This window comes from Leucoraja erinacea, chromosome 9, assembly GCF_028641065.1.
Source record: "Leucoraja erinacea ecotype New England chromosome 9, Leri_hhj_1, whole genome shotgun sequence".
Lineage (NCBI taxonomy): Eukaryota > Metazoa > Chordata > Chondrichthyes > Rajiformes > Rajidae > Leucoraja > Leucoraja erinaceus.
Window position 1 is genome coordinate 59607237 of NC_073385.1, and position 22970 is coordinate 59630206.

At 41.2% G+C, this 22970-nt stretch overlaps 1 protein-coding gene across 5 annotated transcripts in view; it reads left to right on the forward strand.

The window, feature by feature from the left end:
* Window positions 1-22970, forward strand: part of LOC129700442 (neutral alpha-glucosidase C-like) — a 58166-nt gene that overhangs the window by 12842 nt on the left and 22354 nt on the right. For all 5 annotated transcript variants that reach the window (XR_008724062.1, XM_055640930.1, XM_055640932.1 and 2 more), the window contains 9 exons: window positions 3593-3647; window positions 5491-5557; window positions 8474-8570; window positions 10129-10309; window positions 12576-12729; window positions 16604-16839; window positions 18389-18515; window positions 19333-19412; window positions 20478-20621. Coding sequence is in view for 4 of the 5 variants with exons in the window: in XM_055640930.1 (XP_055496905.1) it covers window positions 3593-3647; window positions 5491-5557; window positions 8474-8570; window positions 10129-10309; window positions 12576-12729; window positions 16604-16839; window positions 18389-18515; window positions 19333-19412; window positions 20478-20621 (1141 nt within the window). In the remaining variant the exon portion in view is untranslated. The remainder of the gene's footprint in view (window positions 1-3592; window positions 3648-5490; window positions 5558-8473; window positions 8571-10128; window positions 10310-12575; window positions 12730-16603; window positions 16840-18388; window positions 18516-19332; window positions 19413-20477; window positions 20622-22970) is intronic.

The following is a 22970-nucleotide window of genomic DNA, read 5'->3' on the forward strand; positions in this document are numbered from 1 at the left end:
TTTTATATTGCTTAATACCCATTACTAACAAGAATCCTTAAGTCACTGTTTTAAATGTTGATATCACCCTTGAATATCTTTGCTTCAGCTTTGTTTGGAAAATAAACTCATTTGTATACCAGCTTTTACAAACTGAGATGCTGCATACTGTAGCACTTTACAGCCAATAAAGCTGCTGTGACTGTTGTTATTATGTAGGCATTGTTGTATTGTAATGTTATGCACCCTGATCAAATAAAATAAGGTGAATGGAGAAATAGCTGATGCACCAAGTTAGTATCTGGGCCCAAGGTGTCCTGTTGGGATGAAAGTTCTCACTTATCTGACCTTGTAAGTAAGAGATTTTCAGCCTTGCCACGTTACTGAAAGCATTCTGTGAGTCAGAGTGACAGAAGTTTACTATGAATACTATCTACACTGTATCTCAATGTAAATTAAGCAGGGATGTTGAGAGGATTCAGCTTTTGTAGCTCTAAGTAGCATTAGTGGAAAGAAGGAAGTTGAGAGGTTGTATCATGTCTTTGTCCTATTTATTCTGGTATTTTTTACTAGTTTTCAATGACAAGTCACAGTTTCCCACAGTCTTGTGAGTTACAGAATTGATTTGTAGATAAAGAACAGAAATTAGGATCAACTATCTATGTTGACAGAAGTCTCCTTAATGTCATAATGTCATAACCAAATAATGTTTCACAGTGATGTCCTTTGTAAATAATAATTAATTTCTACTGCGAAGGTATGTATTGTATGTAATACAATCTTCGCAGTAGAAATTAATTATTTCTTGTTGAATCATCACGTTAGAGCCAGACCATGCACTAAATATTTTGGAACATTGGCATCCAACATTGACAGACAAGCATAGGTATGATCAGAATTACATAACAGTTCTTAATGGAAAATTTCAGCATCTATGCTTTCTTTTATAAAAGGAACTTTAAAAAAATTATCTAAAAATCTGGAATTTCAATAAAACGTGTCTTTAATATTTCAATTAACAGTTTTCTCTGGTGTAGTTTAATTATTTCTTATTAACAAAGTTAGCATGCAGAACAGTGTAAACAGTGGTTCCTCACAATTTAAATGTTTGTTGGAAGTTGATATCTTAAATGCATCAAGCTCCCTGCTAAAGTTTCCATCTTCAGGATTAATCAAAATTTGATACGGATGATATTGTACAGCAGTCATTTCTGTAAATAAATATTCGGCATTAATATTCCCCTGGGCCTTCACCATTTAATTCACATATTGAGGAGCTACTGGAATAAACATAACCACAGCCATTGCTCTAAACTGTGGGGTGAGGTGCAGTAAGCCATGTGCATTGTTATAGATGGGTTTGGAAAAGGTGAGGCAGACATTAGCAGACATTACACCAGGCCAACACGAAGCAACAAAAAAATAGTACTCACTTGAGCCAGTTGTGGACAGTGATGTGTAGGAAAGAACTGCAGATGCTGGTTTAAATCGAAGGTAGACTCAAAATGCTGGAGTAACTTGGACAGGCAGCATCTCTGGAGAGAAGAAATGGGTGGACAGTGATCTTCTGCTCGTTCCGGCCTCCTTCCAAGCAACGTTTTTTCACTTCCAACAGACATCTGGCCATCACTGTACAGCATACCTGTACCTGTATAAATTTACTTGTCCATTTGGAGGAGACCCATGCTTGCCGTTGTTAGTCTTTTCCTTTACATATGCCTGGAAGACATGTCTGTTTTATGTTTATGTTTCTTGCCATTTCACTTTCATTTTTCTGCCTTCCCCTTCTGTATTCATATTTTGTCTCTCCTTTGCTGAGTTCTAACCTGTTTCCAATCCTCAAGCCCTGCTATTTCAGGCATTTTTATCAGCTTCTTTTGATTTAAATAACATAATTAAGTTCACATGGATGGGTCCCTTTCCGTGCTGACTTTTGTGCCTGTATTTTTGTTTTTTTCCAACGTATTAATTACTTTAATGTTAGCCATTGCTTGTCTGCCATCGCATCTTCTAATACAGATTTCCAATCAATCACATTCAATTCATCCCTCTTACCTTCACTGTTTTATCTGTTTACATTTGAACCAGCGGTATTGAACTGAATGAAAAATACCTGTACTAGCATCCTATGGTCCCTGTTCTTTAAAGGTCCCTACACAACTCATTTATTAACCTTTTTTGATTTCACAGTGCAAGATTTCAAATACACTATCCTTTCACAAGAGTGGTTCTCAATTAGCTGATCTTGAAATGCATGTCACGTAATTTTCATTAATTCATCTTCCATCTTGTTAATGCTAATTCGAACTGTGCAGCCTGAGCAACTGAAAATTACAGTTTCCAATGAATACTTTATTTACAGGTGTTGCAAAGTGCTGATTTTATTGTTCTGTGATTCTGATCCAATCAGTAAGTTTGAGAAAATTGTTCTACATTATATCGTGTCAAGCCAAGTTCATAATCTCAACTGTACTGATCATTAATAGCACTATCCAACCTCCTAATAGTCTATGATAGATACTCGGCTATCAGAAAAAGGACATACGAAATAGAACCAGAAGTAGAACCATGTACCTCCTCACGTTTGTCTCATTTTGTCACACAAATCAATCAGAACATTCGGCCCACTTAATCCACACTGACCATCGATCACCTATTCACACGAGTTCCATGTTATGACACTTTTGCAGCCACTACCGACACACAAGAGGCAATTTACAGAGGCGAATTAACCTGCAAAACCGCACATCTTTGGGATGTGGCAGGAAACTGATTATAATGTTCTTGCCATCGTCCGCATCACACTACATTCTGTCAATTTGTCGCCAATTCCACGCCTGGAGGAAACCCACACGGTCAGAGGTAGAATGTGTAAACTCAGCATAGACTGCACCCATGCTCAAGATTGAACCCAGGTCTCTGGCGCTGTGACAGAGCAGTTCTACCAGCTACACCACTGTTGATCTTTGCATCGATGACTAAGCATTAATAATCCTCTGAGGTAAATAATTTTAAAGATGTGCAATCTGTAGTATTTAGAAATTTCTCCTCTTCTATGTCCATTGAGACTGACCTAATGACATGCCAACTGGTTCTACATTCTCCAGCTGGAGGAAGCAGCTGCTTGGCTTCAATGCTGCAATTCCTTCAATGTCTCACAACAATTAAATTGGTTTGTTGTATCATGAGGTTGTGAAGAGATTTATAAATGTGATTATTTCTTTAAGAGAAACAACTTTGCAATAAGCACTTAGGATTGAGATTTATTTTTGCCGTAAAATTATAATGTGTTTAGAGCAAAATAGGCCCTCACCAAATCAGCGACACATGCTCAGCCTGAATCCAAGTTACACAGTTGGAGATTGGTTTGCCTGGGTGAAGTGGGAATATATTCTTTAGTTCCAGAGTGACTCCCTTCATTGAAAGGCAAACAGGTTGAAGCTCATGGTTTCCAAGATAAGGTGCTGATTAGTTTTAGCAGTTTTATTATCAAGAGGATAGTGTCCAAAGGAATTTTACACAGATGCATTTACCAGTGCACCGCTAGAAATTTTGCTTGAATAAAATTGGCAAAGAATAGCAGAACTTTATCATTTCTGTTTTGTCCTCACAGTCGAAGTGAAAGAGGCAACAGCGTGGGAGGCAAGAGGAAATGTGACACAAATAAGGTAATAAATAGCAGGCTGCCTGGAGACTGTGCTGAATTAGAATACATTGAAGGTGTATAGCAATGAAAATCTCTCTCAGAAAAAGGTGTTCCCGGCTCGGCCTCAGCCCCCAAATGCAACATTTAAGGGAAGTAGGAAAAATCGGGTTTGGGAGATGCAAATTAGATTGTGGCAGGCTGAAGCTGGAATTCCTTCGCAACTTCAATGACTTTTCGAATCCACATTCAAAGATCAGGGGCACCAGCAGCTCTTTGGAAATCTCTACTATTACAAAAACTCTCATCTTGACCATTTCCGGTCTGCGTTGGTTTTAAATTTGTGCAAAAACGGTACCCTATATTGCTAGGCATGGGTGACCTATACAAGGGAGGTGAGTTGCACATTAACAGGAGAAGAAGCAATATCCTGCCAGGCAACTTTGCAAATGCTACATGTGTGGGTTTAATATCGATGGGCGGGTGGTGGCAAGATACAATGCAGGATGGAGGCAGGTGAGTAGGTAGAAGTCCATATGGAAGGTGATGAAAGAAAGTTCAGTGGACAGAATAGCCAGGAGCATGACAGGGGGCAAGCAAGTACCGTGAGATTGAATTGAATTTATATCAATGCGAACGGCCTGATGGGTAAGGCAGATAAACCCGAGGCATGCAACTGAGACATTGTCGCCATGATGGAATCATGGCAAAGAAAGGGACAGCACAGGAGCTACAGTAAAGATAGGGGTGGCGGGGGGGGGGGGGGGGGGGGGTGGTGGAAAGAGGGGAGGTTGTTGCTTTATTGATTAATGAGAATGTCTTGGTAGTAGACCAATATAAAATATCGATGGTTCGTCCATTGAGGCTATATGGATGAAGCTGAGAAATAAAATTGAAATGATTACTTTCTTGGAAGTTTACTATAGACCCCCAAATAGTTGAAGGGAATTAGAATAACAAACATGCCATGAGATTGTAGGTGATTTTAACTTTCAAATTGGCTACTGTGTTTCAATAACAATTACTATATTTCTGAAGAATCTATTTATCTGTCAAGCACATTGACATATTTGAAGATTGTAAATGCACCATATCATATCAATTTTTATGCCCCATCTTGTACCTACCACAGCCACATATCAAATTTTATGCTCTCTTCTTGATATAAACAATTCAGTGCAGACTCATTTCAGTTTTTGATTATAATGGCTCGGTTACTTTCATTTTCTGGGTCTTCAGAGTTAGCTATTAAATGTTAAAAGATGCATTCCGCCCCCCCCCCCCCCCCCCCAAAAAAGGTGAGTTTATAAATATCAGAGGTGCCAGACTACAATTTCAAACGTGGCTTTTTTCCCCACAATTTTAGTCCCAGGACAAGAGGAGAATGCAGTCAATGATGACCAAAAGAAAACATAAGGACTAATTATTTGTTGCCGTCATTGGTTCACATTCTTCTTGCCAAATGGGATTGTAAACCAGTGCAGGAACAAAATCCTGAAGGTGGATCTACTTCAGAAAGTAATTCTGAAATATCACAATTTGAATGTTATACTTTTTTTGAAGTGCCCTTCCCTCCATCATTCACCTTCATTTTTATGTCATCTTAATATCCTGGTTTAAATAAATAACCAATATTCGCTTTGTGGGCTTTGAATATTCCATATTCCACCCTTGTGCAGTTATTAATGGTTAAAATCCCTCCCTAGCATAGGTTACTGCGGCCAAATATTGCTTTGTTCCACAAAGATCATGAATAGCACGAGTTACACTACATCACGAATGCCTGTTGCTAAAATTGTGCCTGGATAGATTAACCATGGAAAGAAGCAAATTGTGAGGTAATTTTATATTTTAAATTATACTTTCAGGAGAGTGAAGATGTTCAAGGATTGTGGAAAGAGCAATTCCATGAGTTCATAGACACCAAAGCCAATGGTAAGCAATATATCTCTGAAGTATTTCTTAAAGCTTGCAACCTTTGGTTATGTAATTATTTATTTTAGGAAAGACACAAAATGCTTTAGTAACTCAGCGGGTCAGGCAGCATCCCTGGACAACATGGATAGGTGACGTTTCAGGTCGGGATCCTTCTTCAGGCTTCAATTCTTCTAACTGTTTCTTTTAGTTATTGCAATCACATCAACCCATAATAAAGGCAAAAAAGTCTCAATAGTCCTGTGGAACATTATTGTCACATGTTCTGAGGTACAGTGACATTTTTTTTGCATACAGTTCAGTAAAAGTATTACTTTTCATGAACACATTTTAGATTCAGTACAAGTGTATAGGAATAGTACACTAAGACGATATACGAGAGTCACCAGGTTTTGGCACCATTTTCAAGTCCCAATTGTTAGTGTTCTTTATCTGGCCACGAAGGCCCATTGCCCTGGCGATGTTGCAGGGTTGGCCTGGCCAGATTTAGCCATTGGAGTCCTCCACTGCTGCTCCACCACTCCGTGCAGCTGCAGGTCAATTCCGGTCGATGTGCTTGACCTCTTGGAGCCGAACCCGATCTAGCCAAGCTCCAGGCTGCTGTAGGGCCTCTTACGGCCCACTCCTCCTTTGAGGTGCACTGTACTGCTTCCCACAGCTGGTCTGGTTAATGGTCCTTTGTTCCTTGCGACGGCTGCCCCAGCCATCTTGGATATCTTCACCCAATTCTCCAGGCGTCAGGGACAAGCATGGAAGGGCTTAGCGACTTGCCTGTTGGAGATGATCGGCGAGCCAGGCCTGCTGACGGAGGATACATGCATCACCACAGTCTGTTGTGGTTGCACGGTTACCACTGGAAAAACTCTCCCATGTCTCTCCTGTTTGTTGGTTGATTTGCACATTGCTGCCTGATTGCACATTATCTGCTTTGTGACCGAAATAGCAAGGTTAATAAAAGGAAACAATACACTAGAAACACTCAGTTGGTCAGGCAGCATATGAGGAAAATAAGAAATTGAGAATGCTCTGTAACCTGAAATGTTAAATGAGTGCTGGAATAACTCAGTGGGTCAAGCAACAAAGATAGCCATAAAATAATGGAGTAACTCAGCAGGTCAAGCAACGACGATAGACACAAAATGCTGGAGTAATTTAGCAAGTCAGGCAGCATCTCTGGAGAAATTGGATAGGTGATGTTTTGAGCCAGAGTCTTCTTCAGACTTCTTTAGACCTGAAAAGTTAACTTTGTGTCTCTTTCCACAGATGCTGACTGACCTGCTGAGTTTTACCAGCATTCGGTTTTTATTTCAACTTTCCAGCATCCATATTTCCAGCTCCCCCTCCCATTCCGAATCCGACTCCCCCTCCCATTCCAAATCCGACCTTTCTGTCCTGGGCCACCTCCATGGCCAGAGTGAGGACCACCGTAAATTGGAGGAGCAGCACCTCATATTTCGCTTGGGCAGTTTACACCCCAGTGGTATGAACATTGACTTCTCTAATTTCAGGTAGTCCCTGCTTTCTCCTCCCCTTCTCAGCTCTCCATCAGCCCACTGTCTCCGCCTCTTCCTTTCTTCTACCAGCCCCCACCCTCACATCAGTCTGAAGAAGGGTCGACCCGAAACGTTGCCTATTTCCTTCGCTCCATAGCTGCTGCATTTCTCCAGCATTTTTGTCTACCTGCCAACATCCAAAATGTTTTTTTATTGTGAGGTAAAGTTTCTCATCTGTTGATAATTCTTCACAGCTGAGACTGAACTCTGAATCCAACCCATTTCGGAACACATTTACATCTGTTACTTTTACTGCGGTGCCTTACCGTTGTAACAGTTGGGTATTTGACCAAATCCACATAATTGTCATCTTCTCAGTAGGCAGTCTGTCAATATCAAGGATGACTTGCTTTCACTCCAGTATTGAGGGTTTTGTGGCCAACCTGGGAACCACAGACTCATCCACAGATGGGGAAGGAAGTGGCTGACGGGGCAGATGTTGACTGACGAGTAGTTTATGAGGCAATGCATTCTGCGTCGGTGTTTTTGTAGTGCCTCCATGTGTTTCCTGATGCATAGACTTGAGGTTTTCAAAACTATCTTGAACATTCCTCCTCCATATTGAAGAATCATGGGCTAAAGATTCCCAAGTCAATGGGGATGATATACTTTTTTCAAGAAAGATTTGTCTTTTCTTCTGTCCTTATGGTTAAGGAGAGAAGGAGTTTAAGGGTGGCATCGAATGGAGGCAATCTAAAGATGGCTGAAATGAGAACAAGGAGGATATGGATATGTTTCAGGGATCATGGTCAGGTAGTAGTGTAAGAAAGAACTGCAGATGCTGGTTTAAATCGAAAATGCTGGAGTAACTCAGCGGGTTTTGGTACTACAGAGTGAGCGGCTGAAAGTTTGGGGGGGGGGGGGGAGAGGTTAGTGTAAGTAAGAGGAGTGGAAACGTTGAGGCGGTTAATGTCCCGCCGACAGTTGGAAATGAAAAGGTCTAAAGAAGGTAGAGGGCCAAGAGGAGGATGTCCAATTGAGACGGGAGAAGGGGTTATCACTGGGTGGTGAGGATTACTTCCCAAAGAAAAAGGCCCGGAGGCGATGGAAGAAGAGCTCTACATCGTGGCGGACCCGGAACTCGTTGACATGAGGGCAGAAGGGATCAAAGTTGAGGCCTCTGCTGTGGACAGGCCATTCCGTATATGAAGAAGGGTCTCAACCCGAAATGCCACCCATTCCTTCTCTCCAGAGATGTGCCTGTCCCACTTAGTCACTCCAGCATTTGTGTCTATGTCAGATAGTAGTGACTATCTTCTGGAAAAAAAAAGTTTTAAAAAAAAGAGTTGGGTTTCAAATAATATTGATACAGAGATTTTTATAAATTCTGAATAGCCTTTTGGAATATTTCTGACAATAACAGGCCCTACATCTGTTGGATTGGATTTCTTGCTTCCTGGGTTTGAGCATGTTTATGGAATTCCAGAACATACAGAGAGTCTACGGCTGAAAACCACAAGGTACAAGCTTTTTTATGTAGAGGCTTCAGAATCTTGTAACAACAGCGACTAGAAACATAGAAAATAAGTGACCCTTCGAGCCGGCACCGCCATACAATATGATCATGGCTGATCATCCAAAATCAGTAAGATAGACACAAAAAGCTGGAGTAACTCAGTGGGACAGGCAGCATCTCTGCAGAGAAGGAATGGGTGACGTTTCAGGTCGAGACGCTTCTACCTCATTCCTGCTTTCTTTCCATATCCCTTGATTCCGTTAGCCCTAAGATCTCTATCTAACTCTCTCTTGAATACATCCAGTGAATTGGCCTCCACTGCCTTCTGTGGCAGAGAATTCCACAGATTCTCAACTTTCTGGCAAATTAATTTTTTCCTCATCTCAGCCCTAAATGGCCTACCCCTTATTCTTAAAATGTGACCCCTTGTTCTGGACTCCCACCACATTGGACACATTGTTCCTCATCTAGCCTGTCCAATCCTTTAAGATTTTACATATTTCTATGATACCCTCTCATCCTTCTAAATTCCAGTGAACATAAACCCAGTTGATCCATTCTTTATCGATTACCCACATAGCAGATTCTCTCAGGCTCATGATCATAGGATTCAATTATTTATTCTGGGATGAAATAATGTAAACCTGACAGAGCTAATAACAGTTCGATAGGAATGGATTGTCAATGGGAAATAAAAATATGGACATTTTGCATTAATATATCCTCACAAGTAGTGTTATCATTTGCATTGACTCAAGGAGCAGGTCCATGGATGCCATTTGGCAGTCCATTGGTTGAGTTGCTTTTCAACTTTCTTCGCATTAACCCTTACGATTATCCCTATGGAATGTGCTGGCTGAGTACAACTGCCAGGAAGTCTGTCAGAAAACACATAATTTCGCCCCTACCATATTATAAATATATCGTGTTCCAGCCATTTGTGATATTACTAGAACCTTTGTGAAGCAGCACTGGAACAGGTCCAATGGCCCACAAAGTCCATGCCAAACATTAAGTACCCATTTTTACACTATTCAGCTTGAGCCATGAGGCAGTGGCTCTTGTTGTTGCCCTACAGCTGAGATCCCTGCTGATAGCAACTTTAAGCCAGTAATTGACATTTTTCTCCCTGTGTTCCCATTAACTGCCCCAACACAAGATTCTTCCACTCACCTATTTGTTGGGAGTACTTTGCAGTGGCCATTAACCAGCATGTCTTTGAGATGTAGGAGGAAACCCTACTCCCGCAGGAAGAACATGCACACTTCACACAGGCAGAACTGGAAATCAAGACTGTACTGGAGTTGCTAGTGCTGTGAGTTGATAGCTCTATTACTTTATCCACTGTCCCTGCTGAGATCAACTAAGCCACTCTGGATAGGATAAGTATGACCTGATTTTCAAGGCCCATTTACTTACTACTATATGAACCGAATGTTCAGGGAATGACTAATGCATTGTGCAATGAATCAATATGCTGGATCACTTTGACATAAGAGTAGTCAGGGTCATATCAATTAAAACGTGACCAATCATTAGTTTGTTGATCTTTGTCTTTGCAGTCAAGAAGAACCATACAGGCTCTATAACTTGAATGTTTTTGCTTGTAAGTTGAACAGCCGAATGGGTATTTATGGCTCTATACCTCTCCTCCTTGCACACAAAACAAAGAAAACTTTGGGGATTTTTTGGCTAAATAGTTCTGAAACTATGGTGGATATCAGTACGAACACAGAGAATAAGGTAAGACCAGAGTGGTGTTTACTGTCATGTGCTTGTATATAAAGAAACTAAGTTAATGCTCTATATGTTTTCAGTAAACATATGAAGCTTTAGTTTCTAATTTTGCATCTTTTACACAAATCAAATTTCTGTGTCTTTCCAAATATTACACATGCCTGAAGATTGTTTCTCCACACGGAGCCCAGTTTCAATGACCTGATTCTAATTACTGCTGGCACTGGGGTTTTTGTTACTATGAAAACATGCTGATTCTTCAAACTGGTAAACTATGATGTGATGTTTATTGTTTGACGAACAGCTGGCCAGTAATAGAACATTTGGGATGCATCCTCTAATTGCTCACTGTACCAGCATGCTAACATTTTGTGTTTCATGTGCTTAGACCTACCGATCCCTTTGTGCCACAACATTTGGAGTTATATTTCATAAAAATAATAATATCCTTTTCATCCTTTCTTCCTAAGTGGATAAGCTGTCACTTTGCCACATTGTACTCCAACTGCCAGATTCTTGCCCATTCACGTAACCTATCTATATCCCTCTCCAGGTTCTTTATGTCTTCTTCAACTATCTTTGTATCATTAGTACAACCAGCTTCAGTGCACTTGGTCCCTTCATCCAAGTCATCTACATGGATTGTAAACACAACATTAAACCCTCCTGGTACCCGGCAACTATTGATTGTCAATCAGAAAAATATTTATTTATCGCAACTCTGTTACTTAGCCACTCCAATATCTGTGCCAATATATTATCCCAAATCTCTTATGCTCTAATATGCCTTAACTAGTTCTGTTCTAAAGGATCACTAGGTAGCGCCCCAAAAATCTCCAAGAATATTCTAATGCATATTATGTGTTGGACAATGTCAGTTCACATACCCCATAAAGTATTTGTATTTATACCACTAATTCAGCAGAGTGGATCAAGGGGCTTTATACATGTTTTATCAGCTAAAATCTGACACTAAAAAGTTTAGACTTTAGACCCCGTATACTAATACTATCCTGCACACATTAGGGACAATTTTTACCAATTTTTACCAAAGCCAATTAACCGACAAACTTGCACAACTTTGGAAGATGTGAGGAGGAAACCGGTCACGGGGAGAACGTACAAACTCCGTACAGACAGTACCCGTAGTCAGGATCGAACCCAGGTCTCTGGGGCTGTAAGACAACTGTACCGCTGTGCCACTGTGCCAAATCTTTGTCAATAGTGTAGTTTGTAAGGAATGTCAAAGAAAGATGATGAGGCAGATGGTTGAGGGGTTTCCAGAAATAATTCCCGAGTTTTAGGGTTTTGGAGGCTGAAGGCAAGAAGCCCAGTGCTGAGCAAGTAAAATAGGGCTTCACCAACTCCAGCAATCCAGAATCAATCCTGACCCTGGGTACTCTCTTTGTAGAGATTGCATGCTCTTCCTATGAGTGCATGGGTTTTCACTGGATGCTCTGGTTTCCTTCCACATCCCAAAGATGTGTGTGTTGGTAGGTTAATTGGCCCCTGTAAATTGGTCTTGGTATGTAAGTTAATGGTAGAACTCTTTGGTTTCTAACACCAACATCTGGTTCAGACACAGACTGGTAGAGGGATCAGTGGCAAGGGAAATGGGATGCAAAGGCAGTGAATATGGTTTCCGAGATATCGGAAAGTTCCGCTTACCAAATTCTGAATGCTGCTCAAGCAGTTTGACAGTATGAAGATGGTAGAAGGGCCAATTGAGGTTGGCTCGCAGTGCTAATTTGCAGTCCTCACTAAGAGGATGTGAAATTCCTTTCTTCTAAATTTAGCAGAAATGCACGGCATGCATTTTCAAGCTGGACTCTTTAAGTTCCTAAGCTCTGCAAAGGGGTACAAAAGATCAACAAATGTCAGAAATAAGATATATTTTATTCCTTCTCTTCTTCAGCTCCAGTATCCTATTTTTGTTACCTTATGGTAGTTGCAAAAGCAATCTGCAACCATGACTCGGTTTTCCCTGAGTATTGTATAGAGTGGAACTTGGGACACAACTATCATTATGGAAATCTCTGCAACATTCTTAAAGAATAGTTGCAATCATTTCCTTCTCTTCTTTCGGTATTTCCAGAGTTTGCTACAACTTTGTGTTCCTGTCAAGGTTGTGTCAGACATTCTCAGAGAGGCACCAAAACCAGATTGATATTTGTCTGCAGTGAACCAGGAGTATTTGGATCTACTTAAAGATCTATAATGAATTGAAATTGTTTTGTCATCGGTGTGCCAGTAACTAAACATTTGATTCCAGGAAGAATCAGGCAGAGTAAAGAAGTTAAAGGAAGATGATGATAGACCGTTGAGGACAGATGTTCGCTGGATGTCTGAGAGTGGGATAATCGATGTATATATTCTCCTGGGTCCCAGTGCTTTCGATGTGTTCAACCAATACTCAAGGCTTACAGGTATGATGGTTCCTGACTGTAAGCAAGTAAATAAGCAGATTGTAGACCAGGATACTTTAATGTTCTCAGCATGTTCTCAGCATTATTGTGGTCCAGAATACAATTAAAATTACCAGCCTTGCTTATGTGGTTTAATATTGGAAAGATATTTGATCATCTTTATGAATGAACGCATTTAAAGTTATGCAATTACATTTCCCAGATATATATATATATATAATTTACTATAGAACATTACAGTACAGGATCAGGCCCTTTGGCCCACAATGTGTATGCTGAACTTAATGCCAGGTTAAACTAATCATCTCTGCCTTCTTATGTTCTTCCATTCCCTGCATTTCCATGTGCCTATCTAAAAGTTTTCTTAAATGTCACTAATGTATCTTCCACCACCACCAGCCTTGACAGCATGTTCCAAGCACTCACCACTCTCTGTGGAAAAAAAACGTACCCTGCACATCTCCATTAAAACTTGCCTCTCTCACCTTCAAGCTATTCCCTCTAGTTTTTGATATTTCCACTCTGGGGAAAAGGGCCCTGACTGCCTACCTTACCTTACCAATGCTTCCCATAATTTTATATGCTATCAGGTCTTCCCTCAACTCTTGATAATCCAGAGAAAATAATCCAAGTTTGTCCAACATAACTTATATCCTATTTACCAGGCAGCATTCTGGTAAACCTCTTCTGCATCCTTTCCAAATCTCTACATCCTTCCTGTAATGGGGTGACCAAAACTGCACATACTTCTCCAAATACGCCTTAATTAAAATCCTAAAAGGTTCTATACTATTCTTGATAAATTCATGTGTAAGTGACTATTTCCTACAATCAAAAAGTAATATATTGTGCTCAATACTTTTCCTTTTCCCCAGTGTCTGCTTCTTTCATGAAACCTCTGATTCGCACTGGGGAACAGATCTGCAGTAACCAAAGACTCTATTAGATCTTAGAGTCATAGATTGATACATTGTGGAAACAGGCCCTTCGGCCCAAATTGCCCACACCGGCCAACAATGTCCCAGCTACCCTAGTCCCACTTGCCTGCGCTTGGTCCATAAACCTCCAAACCTGTCCTATCCATGTACCTGTCCAACTGTTTCTTAAACAATGGGATAGTCCCAGCCTCAACTGCCTCCTCTGGCAGCTTGTTCCATACACCCACCACCCTCTGTGTGAAAAAGTTACTCCTCGGATTCCTTTTAAATCTTTTCCCCTTCACCTTGAACCTTTGTCCTCTGGTCCGTGATTCCCCTACTCTGGGTAAAAGACTGTGCATCGACCCGATCTATTCCTCTCGTGATTTTGTATACCTCTATAAGATCTCCCCTCATCTTCTTACGCTCCATGCAATAGAGACACAGCCTGCTTAACCTCTCCCTATAGCTCACACCCTCTAGTCCTGCAACATCCTCGTAAATCTTTTCTGAACCCTTTCAAGCTTGACAATATCTTTCCTATAACATGGTGCCAAGAACACAGTATTCTAAATACAACTGCAACATGACCTCCCAACTTTTATACTCAATACTCTGACTGATGAAGGCTAAAGTGCCAAAAGCCTTTTTGACCACCTTATCTACCTGCGACTCGACCTTCAAGAAACCATGCACCTGCACTCCACAACATTACCCAGAAGCCTACCATTTACTGTGTAGGCCCTGCCTGGTTTGACATCCCAAAATGCAACACCTCACACTTCTCTATATTAAATTCCATCAACCATTCCTCCGCCCACCTGGCCAATCGATCTAGATCCGGCTGCAATCCTTCACAACCTTCTTCACTATCTGCAAAACCACTAACTTTTGTATCAACAGCAAAGTTGCTAATCTTGCCCTGTATGTTCTCATCCAAATCATTGATGTAGATGACAAACAGTAACGGGCCCAGCACCGAACCCTGTGCACACCACTAGTCAAAGGCCTCCATTCTTAGAAGCAACCTTCTACCATCACCTGCTGCTTTCTTCCATGGAGCCAATTTGCTATCCATTCAGCTATCTCTCGTTGGATCCCATGAGATCTAACCTTCCAGAACAGCCTACCATGTGGCACCTTGTCGTACTAAAGTCCATGTACACAACATCTGCAGCTCTGCCCTCATCAACCTTATTGCTCACGTCGTCAAAAAAATCAATCAGATTTGTGAGACACGACCTCCCACGTACAAAACCATGCTGACTGTCCCTAATCATTCCTTGCCCATCCAAATGCCTGCATATTCTATTCCCCAGAATACTCTCCAGTAACTTACGAACTACAGATGTTAAGCTCAGCGGCCTATAGTTCCCAGCATTTTCTCTGCAGCCCTTCTTGAAAAGGGGCACATCATTTGGCCAAAGGGCTTTTTAAGCACAACGCACAAGGCATTGGGGGTTCAGTATTGATGTGGATAGAGAACTGGCTGGCAAACAGGAAGCAAAGAGTAGGAGTAAACGGGTCCTTTTCACAATGGCAGGCAGTGACTAGTGGGGTACCCCAAGGCTCAGTACTGGGACCCCAGCTATTTACAATATATATTAATGATCTGGATGAGGGAATTGAAGGCAATATCTCCAAGTTTGCGGATGACACTAAGCTGGGGGGCAGTGTTAGCTGTGAGGAGGATGCTAGGAGACTGCAGGGTGACTTGGATAGGCTGGGTGAGTGGGCAAATGTTTGGCAGATGCAGTATAATGTGGATAAATGTGAGGTTATCCATTTTGGTGGCAAAAATAGGAAAGCAGACTATTATCTAAATGGTGGCCGATTGGGAAAGGGGGAGATGCAGCGAGACCTGGGTGTCATGGTACACCAGTCATTGAAGGTAGGCATGCAGGTGCAGCAGGCAGTAAAGAAAGCGAATGGTATGTTAGCTTTCATTGCAAAAGGATTTGAGTATAGGAGCAGAGAGGTTCTACTGCAGTTGTACAGGGTCTTGGTGAGACCACACCTGGAGTATTGCGTACAGTTTTGGTCTCCAAATCTGAGGAAGGACATTATTGCCATAGAGGGAGTGCAGAGACGGTTCACCAGACTGATTCCTGGGATGTCAGGACTGTCTTATGAAGAAAGACTGGATAGACTTGGTTTATACTCTCTAGAATTTAGAAGATTGAGAGGGGATCTTATAGAAACTTACAAAATTCTTAAGGGGTTGGACAGGCTAGATGCAGGAAGATTGTTCCCGATGTTAGGGAAGTCCAGGACAAGGGGTCACAGCTTAAGGATAAAGGGGAAATCCTTTAAAACCGAGATGAGAAGAACTTTTTTTCACGCAGAGAGTGGTGAATCTCTGGAACTCTCTGCCACAGAGGGTAGTTGAGGCCAGTTCATTGGCTATATTTAAGAGGGAGTTAGATGTGGCCCTTGTGGCTAAGGGGGTATGGAGAGAAGGCAGGTACGGGATACTGAGTTGGATGATCAGCCATGATCATATTGAATGGCGGTGCAGGCTCAAAGGGCCGAATGGCCTACTCTTGCACCTAATTTCTATGTTTCTATGTTTCTAATTTGACTGAAAACTTGTGGTAACTTGACAGGCAGTCCACAGAGTTGAATCGGCACTAAAGCAACATTACATGATATCTGGAAACAAAGCCTCTCTAAAAATGTCCACATAACACCAGAGATATTGCCTAATGTGCTGATTATTTGCAGCAGTTAAACATAATCATGTTCCGAATTGATAGCTGCATAGATAATCAGGTGGGAGGATATTTTGAAATTTCCTCTTCCCAGCACAGAGAAATTGAGGCCAACGGTGGGGCCCGGCTAACTGCAGCGAGTAGCCCAAGCAAGGGTCTTCCTGATTTGTGCTGATCATCAGTATATGTTCCTATTTTGCTGTTTTTTTTTAATAGGAACTGAAAGTAATTCTGCTTGGCCCGCAGGTACTCAGACACTTCCTCCACTCTTTGCACTGGGTCACCACCAGTGCCGCTACACTTACAAGGATGAAAGTGACGTGAAGCAGGTGGACGCTGGCTTTGATGCACACAACATACCCTGTGATGTTATCTGGTTAGATATAGACCACACTGAAGGGAAACGCTACTTCACCTGGGACAAGACCAAATTTCCCGCTCCTCGGGAAATGCAGGAATATCTACGAACCAAAGATCGGAAGGTGAATCTAATGGGCAGTCTCTACAGTGTTTGGAGGCCAGTCACAGATGGAAATTATTCAATCTTAATGGATTCTTATTCGCCAGAGCTGGAATTGTTTGAATAATTTCCAAACTTCCATTATGGAAGTTTTTTAAGGTATCTTCCCAGTAGCTCTGCCCATGTTCTCTTCTCATTCCTTAGACTTAATTATATTTGTATTTGAGTCTTGAACAATGAATGCCAGGTGGCTGCTTGTTCGGACAAAGTACATACACACTTGCCGACTGTTAGGTTGATTCTTAAATATTTTTTCTTTCTCACTTTTTTGCTGGTTCTTTTCATTGTAACTCTTCGCTGGTGCTCACTGAGCACTGAAAGCCATTCAGCCTATTGTGTCTAGGCTGACTATTTTTAAAGAGATCCAGCCAATTCCATTTCTCTGCTCATGTCTCACTAAAATGATTAATTTCCACTAGCTTCTAACAGCATCATAAGCAGCTATTTCAGGTTAGATGCATCATTGGATTTAAAAAAAGTTATTTGTGTGTCTTGCTTAAAGCCTTGAATCTGTGACCTCCTGTCCTTATACCATCAACTAATGAGAGCAACTTTTCTTTGTCTGCACTTATTTAATATTTGTACCATCTATCACAGCTCCTCCAATCTAAATTTGCAAGTAAAATCTTTAATCTGCCCCATTCTGTGGGGTTAGTGCTTTTGTTAAAGCCGGTTCCTTTAATTTCAGACTGATTCTCACATTGTTCCACAAAATATTCAAAACAGTTTTTGTTGCTATTTCAAGATCTTATTCTTCAGGAATCGGTTGAAGTCTTGAGAATCAAAATAACTGCAGATGCTGTAAATCTGAAATAAAAGCTTGCCTGTTCTGATACAGACAGAAAGTGAAATATCTGAAATTGTTGAATTCAATATTGAGTACTGGCCAATTCTGCTGTTGGTTCTCCATCTGTAATATTGACTCAGTTTTTCTCTACACGAGCGCAGTCTGATCGGCTGGGTATTTCATCCAGCTCTGGATTTTGCAGCTTCTTTGCTGGTGTTTTGTATATTTCTTTGCCAATCTCCTGGCATTCATTTAAATTTTGACAAGCCAATAGATCTGCCAGATCCACTGATCAGCTGTGTGATTGATTCTAATGAAAGGAGGTTGACCTGAAACATTAACACTGCTTTTGTTTTCCATATTTACCGCCTGACCTGTTGAACAATTAGAGTATTTGTATTTTTATTATTCTGATTAATTTCTGACATCCTTCAAAGTCAACGGTATCTAAATTTAAAAATCTTCTGTTTTGCCTCCCCTCTGCTCTCTCACACTGAACATCACATTCATTTGATACCACTGGAAAGTTGTTCCCTGAATTTTAGATACTTTACTGTTCTTATTACTCATCGCTACAGTACATCCAATGTGGCGATTTCCTGTTGGAGCCATCTGACAATAACTGTTGTACATGATCAGATATCAGTGACAGAGAAGAAAGATGAGGGGGACGAAAACAAGACTCCTTTAGTGTTGCTGAGACTATCTTCTCTTGTGTCCCCAGCTGGTGGTTATCATTGACCCACACATCAAAGTGGATAAAAACTACTCTATCTATTGCGAAGCCAATTCCAAGAAGTATTTTGTGATGGATAAAGATGGGGAGGAATACCAAGGTTCTTGTTGGCCAGGTAAGGGAAAAGTTATAACTCTTGAGTGAAGATCAGATGTAAATATTGACATACCCAATGACCAGATCTGGGATCCACTCATAAAGGTGGAAGTAGGACCAGTTATTCTAAGTGGTCTATGTCACTTGGTACAAAAGTTCACACTGTATTTATACACTGAACATAAAAGATTGCGGTGCTTGGGGATGTGCTAGGTTTATGAATGAATATCATTTATGCATGAATATCAGTTCTTTATGTGTGCTGTGTCTCGATTCTTCTCTGGTATTGTGGGAAGAACAGAGCTGTTCTTTCATTTTGTCATGAACATGAGCAGCACTTCATTCTGTGGGAATCGGACTTTACTCCACCGAAGTTGCCCTCTGCGCAAGGCTAAACATGCCTGGTTCAAGAGGCCCACATAGTGAACAACCTGAACACCTGCATGACCTGTTTTTTGGTAATAGGAACATGTTTTTGAGGGAAAAATTACAGACTGCTGGATCACAATAGTTAACCTTGTAAACAAGTGTACGTGACTGACCTTGCATTTATGCTATCCAAAATGATATAAAAATGCAGCATGCTTTGTGTCTATAGAACAGTCTCTTGCTTGACTGTTCTTCATGTTATTGCAAATAAAGAATTTAATTATCACTCACGTTTCATGTAAAATATTCCACCAGTACCAGTGCATGCCCAAGTCTTGCTCTGTTCCTAGCAGCCTCAAGAGTCAGTCGGAAATGCAATATCTCAAAAAGAATGAAGTAAATCTCCAGTGTCAATGTTTGACTGGTTTTATTGTGGAAAAACATTATCTGTTTTTGTGCTTTACCAGGTATCTCAGCCTACTTAGATTTCACAAACCCCGTAGTCCGCAACTGGTATGCTGACAAGCATGGATTAGATCAATATAAGGTAATTATCCAAAAGATTATTTTCATGCTCATTTTAAAGTCACAAAAGGATAGAAAAACAAAAGACGGAAGGTTTTGATTTGATGTCTTTCTAAGTTGCAATTTTTATATATATTAATTGCTGGCATTTCAGGATACTGAGAAAGGTGGTACTTGCACCATGCACAGGTGATGTGATTTTTTTTGCAGTGAGCGCTTCACTTTGCAATATGCCTGTATATTATTACAATGAAAAATTTTGTGTCAATGTTTGTACCATAGAATCCATAAAATTGATGTGATTAAGGCTAGTGTGCAAATGTCAGCTAGCTGCTGTGTAGAAACGTTTCAGATCTTGTCTGGACAATTGTGGGAAGTGGAGGAATGATTTGTAGAACAGAAACCAGTGAGACATGGGATAGATAATAATGCTCCAAATTAGAAGAGCACAAAACAAGTGCTAAGCTAATTCTGGACGACAAAAAACGAGAATAGGGTGCCCAAAATGAAGGGAACCAGAGAAGGAGGCCAAAAAACGAAGTAGCAAATGAATTGAGAATGGAAAGAGAGAAACAAAGAGGGAGAAAGAGAGGGGGTGTGGGAGAGCACACACTCTAGTGCATATTTGGAACTCCATTGGTAATAGAATCCATATGAGATTGTGATACTGGTTTTCTTTCATGATAATGCAAAGCAACCGTAACTGCATCAGTTTGAAGAAGGGTCCCGATCTTAAACGTTGCCTATCCATATTGTCGAGCAATGCTGCCTGACTGCTGAGTTACTATAGCACTGTATTTTTTTTTAGCCATTATGACTTGTCAGGTTACTTTACATTTCATTTGATTTTCTTTTCCTTGGCTTCATGTGAACGGGGTGTAATACATGCTGGTAATTTATAATTGCTCACCTTGCTTTTCCACTTAAGTTCAGTTTCACCTCCTTGGAGTTCGTGGAAACTGGATTTCTTGAGATACTGAGTAAAATATTGGAAGGCAATGACTGCCTGTAGAATATACTCCTTAGTTAAGGAGTAAAAACTGAGTGGGAAGTTTGCTACTGCATTGAATACATTGTTATGTTGCAGGATTCAACAGACATTCTCTTTGTGTGGAATGACATGAATGAGCCGGCTGTGTTCGGTGCACCGGAGCTGACCATGCCTAAGGATGCTGTACATGCAGGTGGATGGGAGCACAGAGAAATGCACAATCTCTATGGTTTTTATCAGGTAAACTCTACCATACAGCTGGTTTATTAATTATTTTTTATTGGAAACTGCTAGACTTTACTGATGATATGGATAATAGAGAAAACACATGCACACATAGAATTAGATTAGATTTTCCAATGCATTTTTCTTAATGTATTCAGGTTTTGTGCATTTATGACCATTAAACTGGGAACTTTAATGCTGAGGATGAGGAGAGTATTAGGTGAGAGATAACCCAGTAAAGCTTGTTAAAGTCTGAGACAATGATACATTATGGATTAAACTCAGATCAGCTATTGCTGAACCACTTTTGTTTTTTTTTTTGTTTCTCGCACTATTCATTCCCATCAAACGCTATTCCCAATAAATGGCGTGTTGACCAATTTTAAACTACCGTTCCCCACGTTGTCAAACCATATTGTTTGTGGTGGTCGGTCAGTTTTTGTGTAGGGAATATGAAGAATGCTTAGCAGTGTAATCTTTTGACAAATGCGGGGTTTTTGCTCTTGAATGAATGCTTGCAGTGAATACAAACCAAATTCAGACCTCTTTTTGGCCTGACAGGTTATCATCTCATAAAATGTAGGTGCTGGGAAAAATTAACGTGCCAGACTGTTTCCTGAACTACTTTTGACCACATAATGTGGTGTCAGGGAGGAGATTGGCTATATTTAAGAGGGAGTTAGATGTGGCCCTTGTGGCTAAGGGGATCAGGGGGTATGGAGAGAAGGCAGGTACGGGATACTGAGTTGGATGATCAGCCATGATCATATTGAATGGCTGGTGCAGGCTCGAAGGGCCGAATGGCCTACTCCTGCACCTAATTTCTATGTTTCTATGTTTCTATGTTTCTATCTCCAAATTCTTTTCTCCAAATGAGTCAGGATTTCTACCTAAGATTCCTTACCTACGATTCTACCCAGGATTGTCAAAGCAGGACTGCCTTGGCCTAATGTTTCTATTTGCTCTTGAACCTATCACCTCATACAGTGCCTCTGTCTTGGTCCTTCTAGAACAGTGTTTCCTTGCCACAGTTGCATGCTTGCATGCTTTCCACCATTGCTTGCTTGTATATTCTCCATTATTTCAACAACTTCCAATTCCCTGGCACCCACCATGGGCTTCCAGTCCTTATACATATCCATCCTCCATCAGAAAGGCCGTCAGGCCCCCTGCTTCTTTCTAGAACATGGATCAAATCAGCCCTCCTTGCCTAACACTCTCCTCCACCTGGCAGAACATGTTCTCACCCGTAACAATTTCTCTTTTGAGTTATCCCACTTTCTACAAATAAAAGGTATAGCCATTGGCACTCACATGGGCCCCAGCTATGCCTCTAAGCAGTCCTTGTTCCAAGGCACCATTCCTCAACTCTTTCTCGGCTAAACTGATGACTGCATTGGGTCTGCTTTTGCACCCATGAGGGACACGTCAATTTTATCAGCTTTGCCTCCAACCTTTACGTGGACCTCAATTCATTTGAACTATTTCCATATCCTCTCTGCTATCTTGATCTTGCTGTCTTCATCACAGGAGACAAACTGTCTACTGACGTTTACTACAAACCCATGGACTCCTTAACTACACCTCCTCACACCCTATCTTTTATAAGAACTATAATTTTCTCTCAGATTCTCCTCCTCCTCTGCATCTGTTCACGAAATGAGGCTTTTATATGAGATATTACTCCAAGATATCTGAAATGTCCTCCTTTTTCAGGAAACCTCCACTATGGTTGACCAAGTTCCCACCGGTATCTCCTCTATATCCCACACTTCTGCTCTGTTCTACCCACCCCTAAAAAGAACAGTGGTAAAGCACTGTGCCTTCCACCCCACCAGCCTCCACTCCTGACCCCTTTCTACTTTCTGCAGGGACCATTTTTTCCAGGATTCCCTGGTTCACTCATCCTTCCTCTGAAAATATGGGAGGTGTAGCCTGTCCCTACACCTCTTCCATCACCACCATCTATGGACCTAAGTAGCCCTTCCAGACGAGGCAGAGATTCACCTGATGTGGCGTCCTCTACATCGGGAAGACCAAATGCAGATCAGACAATCACTTTGCTGTGTACCTGTGCTCTGTTCATGATGGCCATCTGGATCTCCTGGTGGATAGCCATTTTAATTAATTCCCCTTGCCTTTCCCACATCGACCTATCATTCTCAGCCTCACCTGTTGCCAGGGTGAGGGCAAATGCAAACTAGAGGAACAGCACCTTATATTCCACATAGGTAGCCTACAAGCCAATAACAGGTACAATGAATTCTCCAATTTCAGATAACCGGCACCTGCTGTATCGTTTTCTCATTCCTCCTATCTACCCTGGACTCTCACACACCCCACTTCTTCCCTTAGGCCCCTATT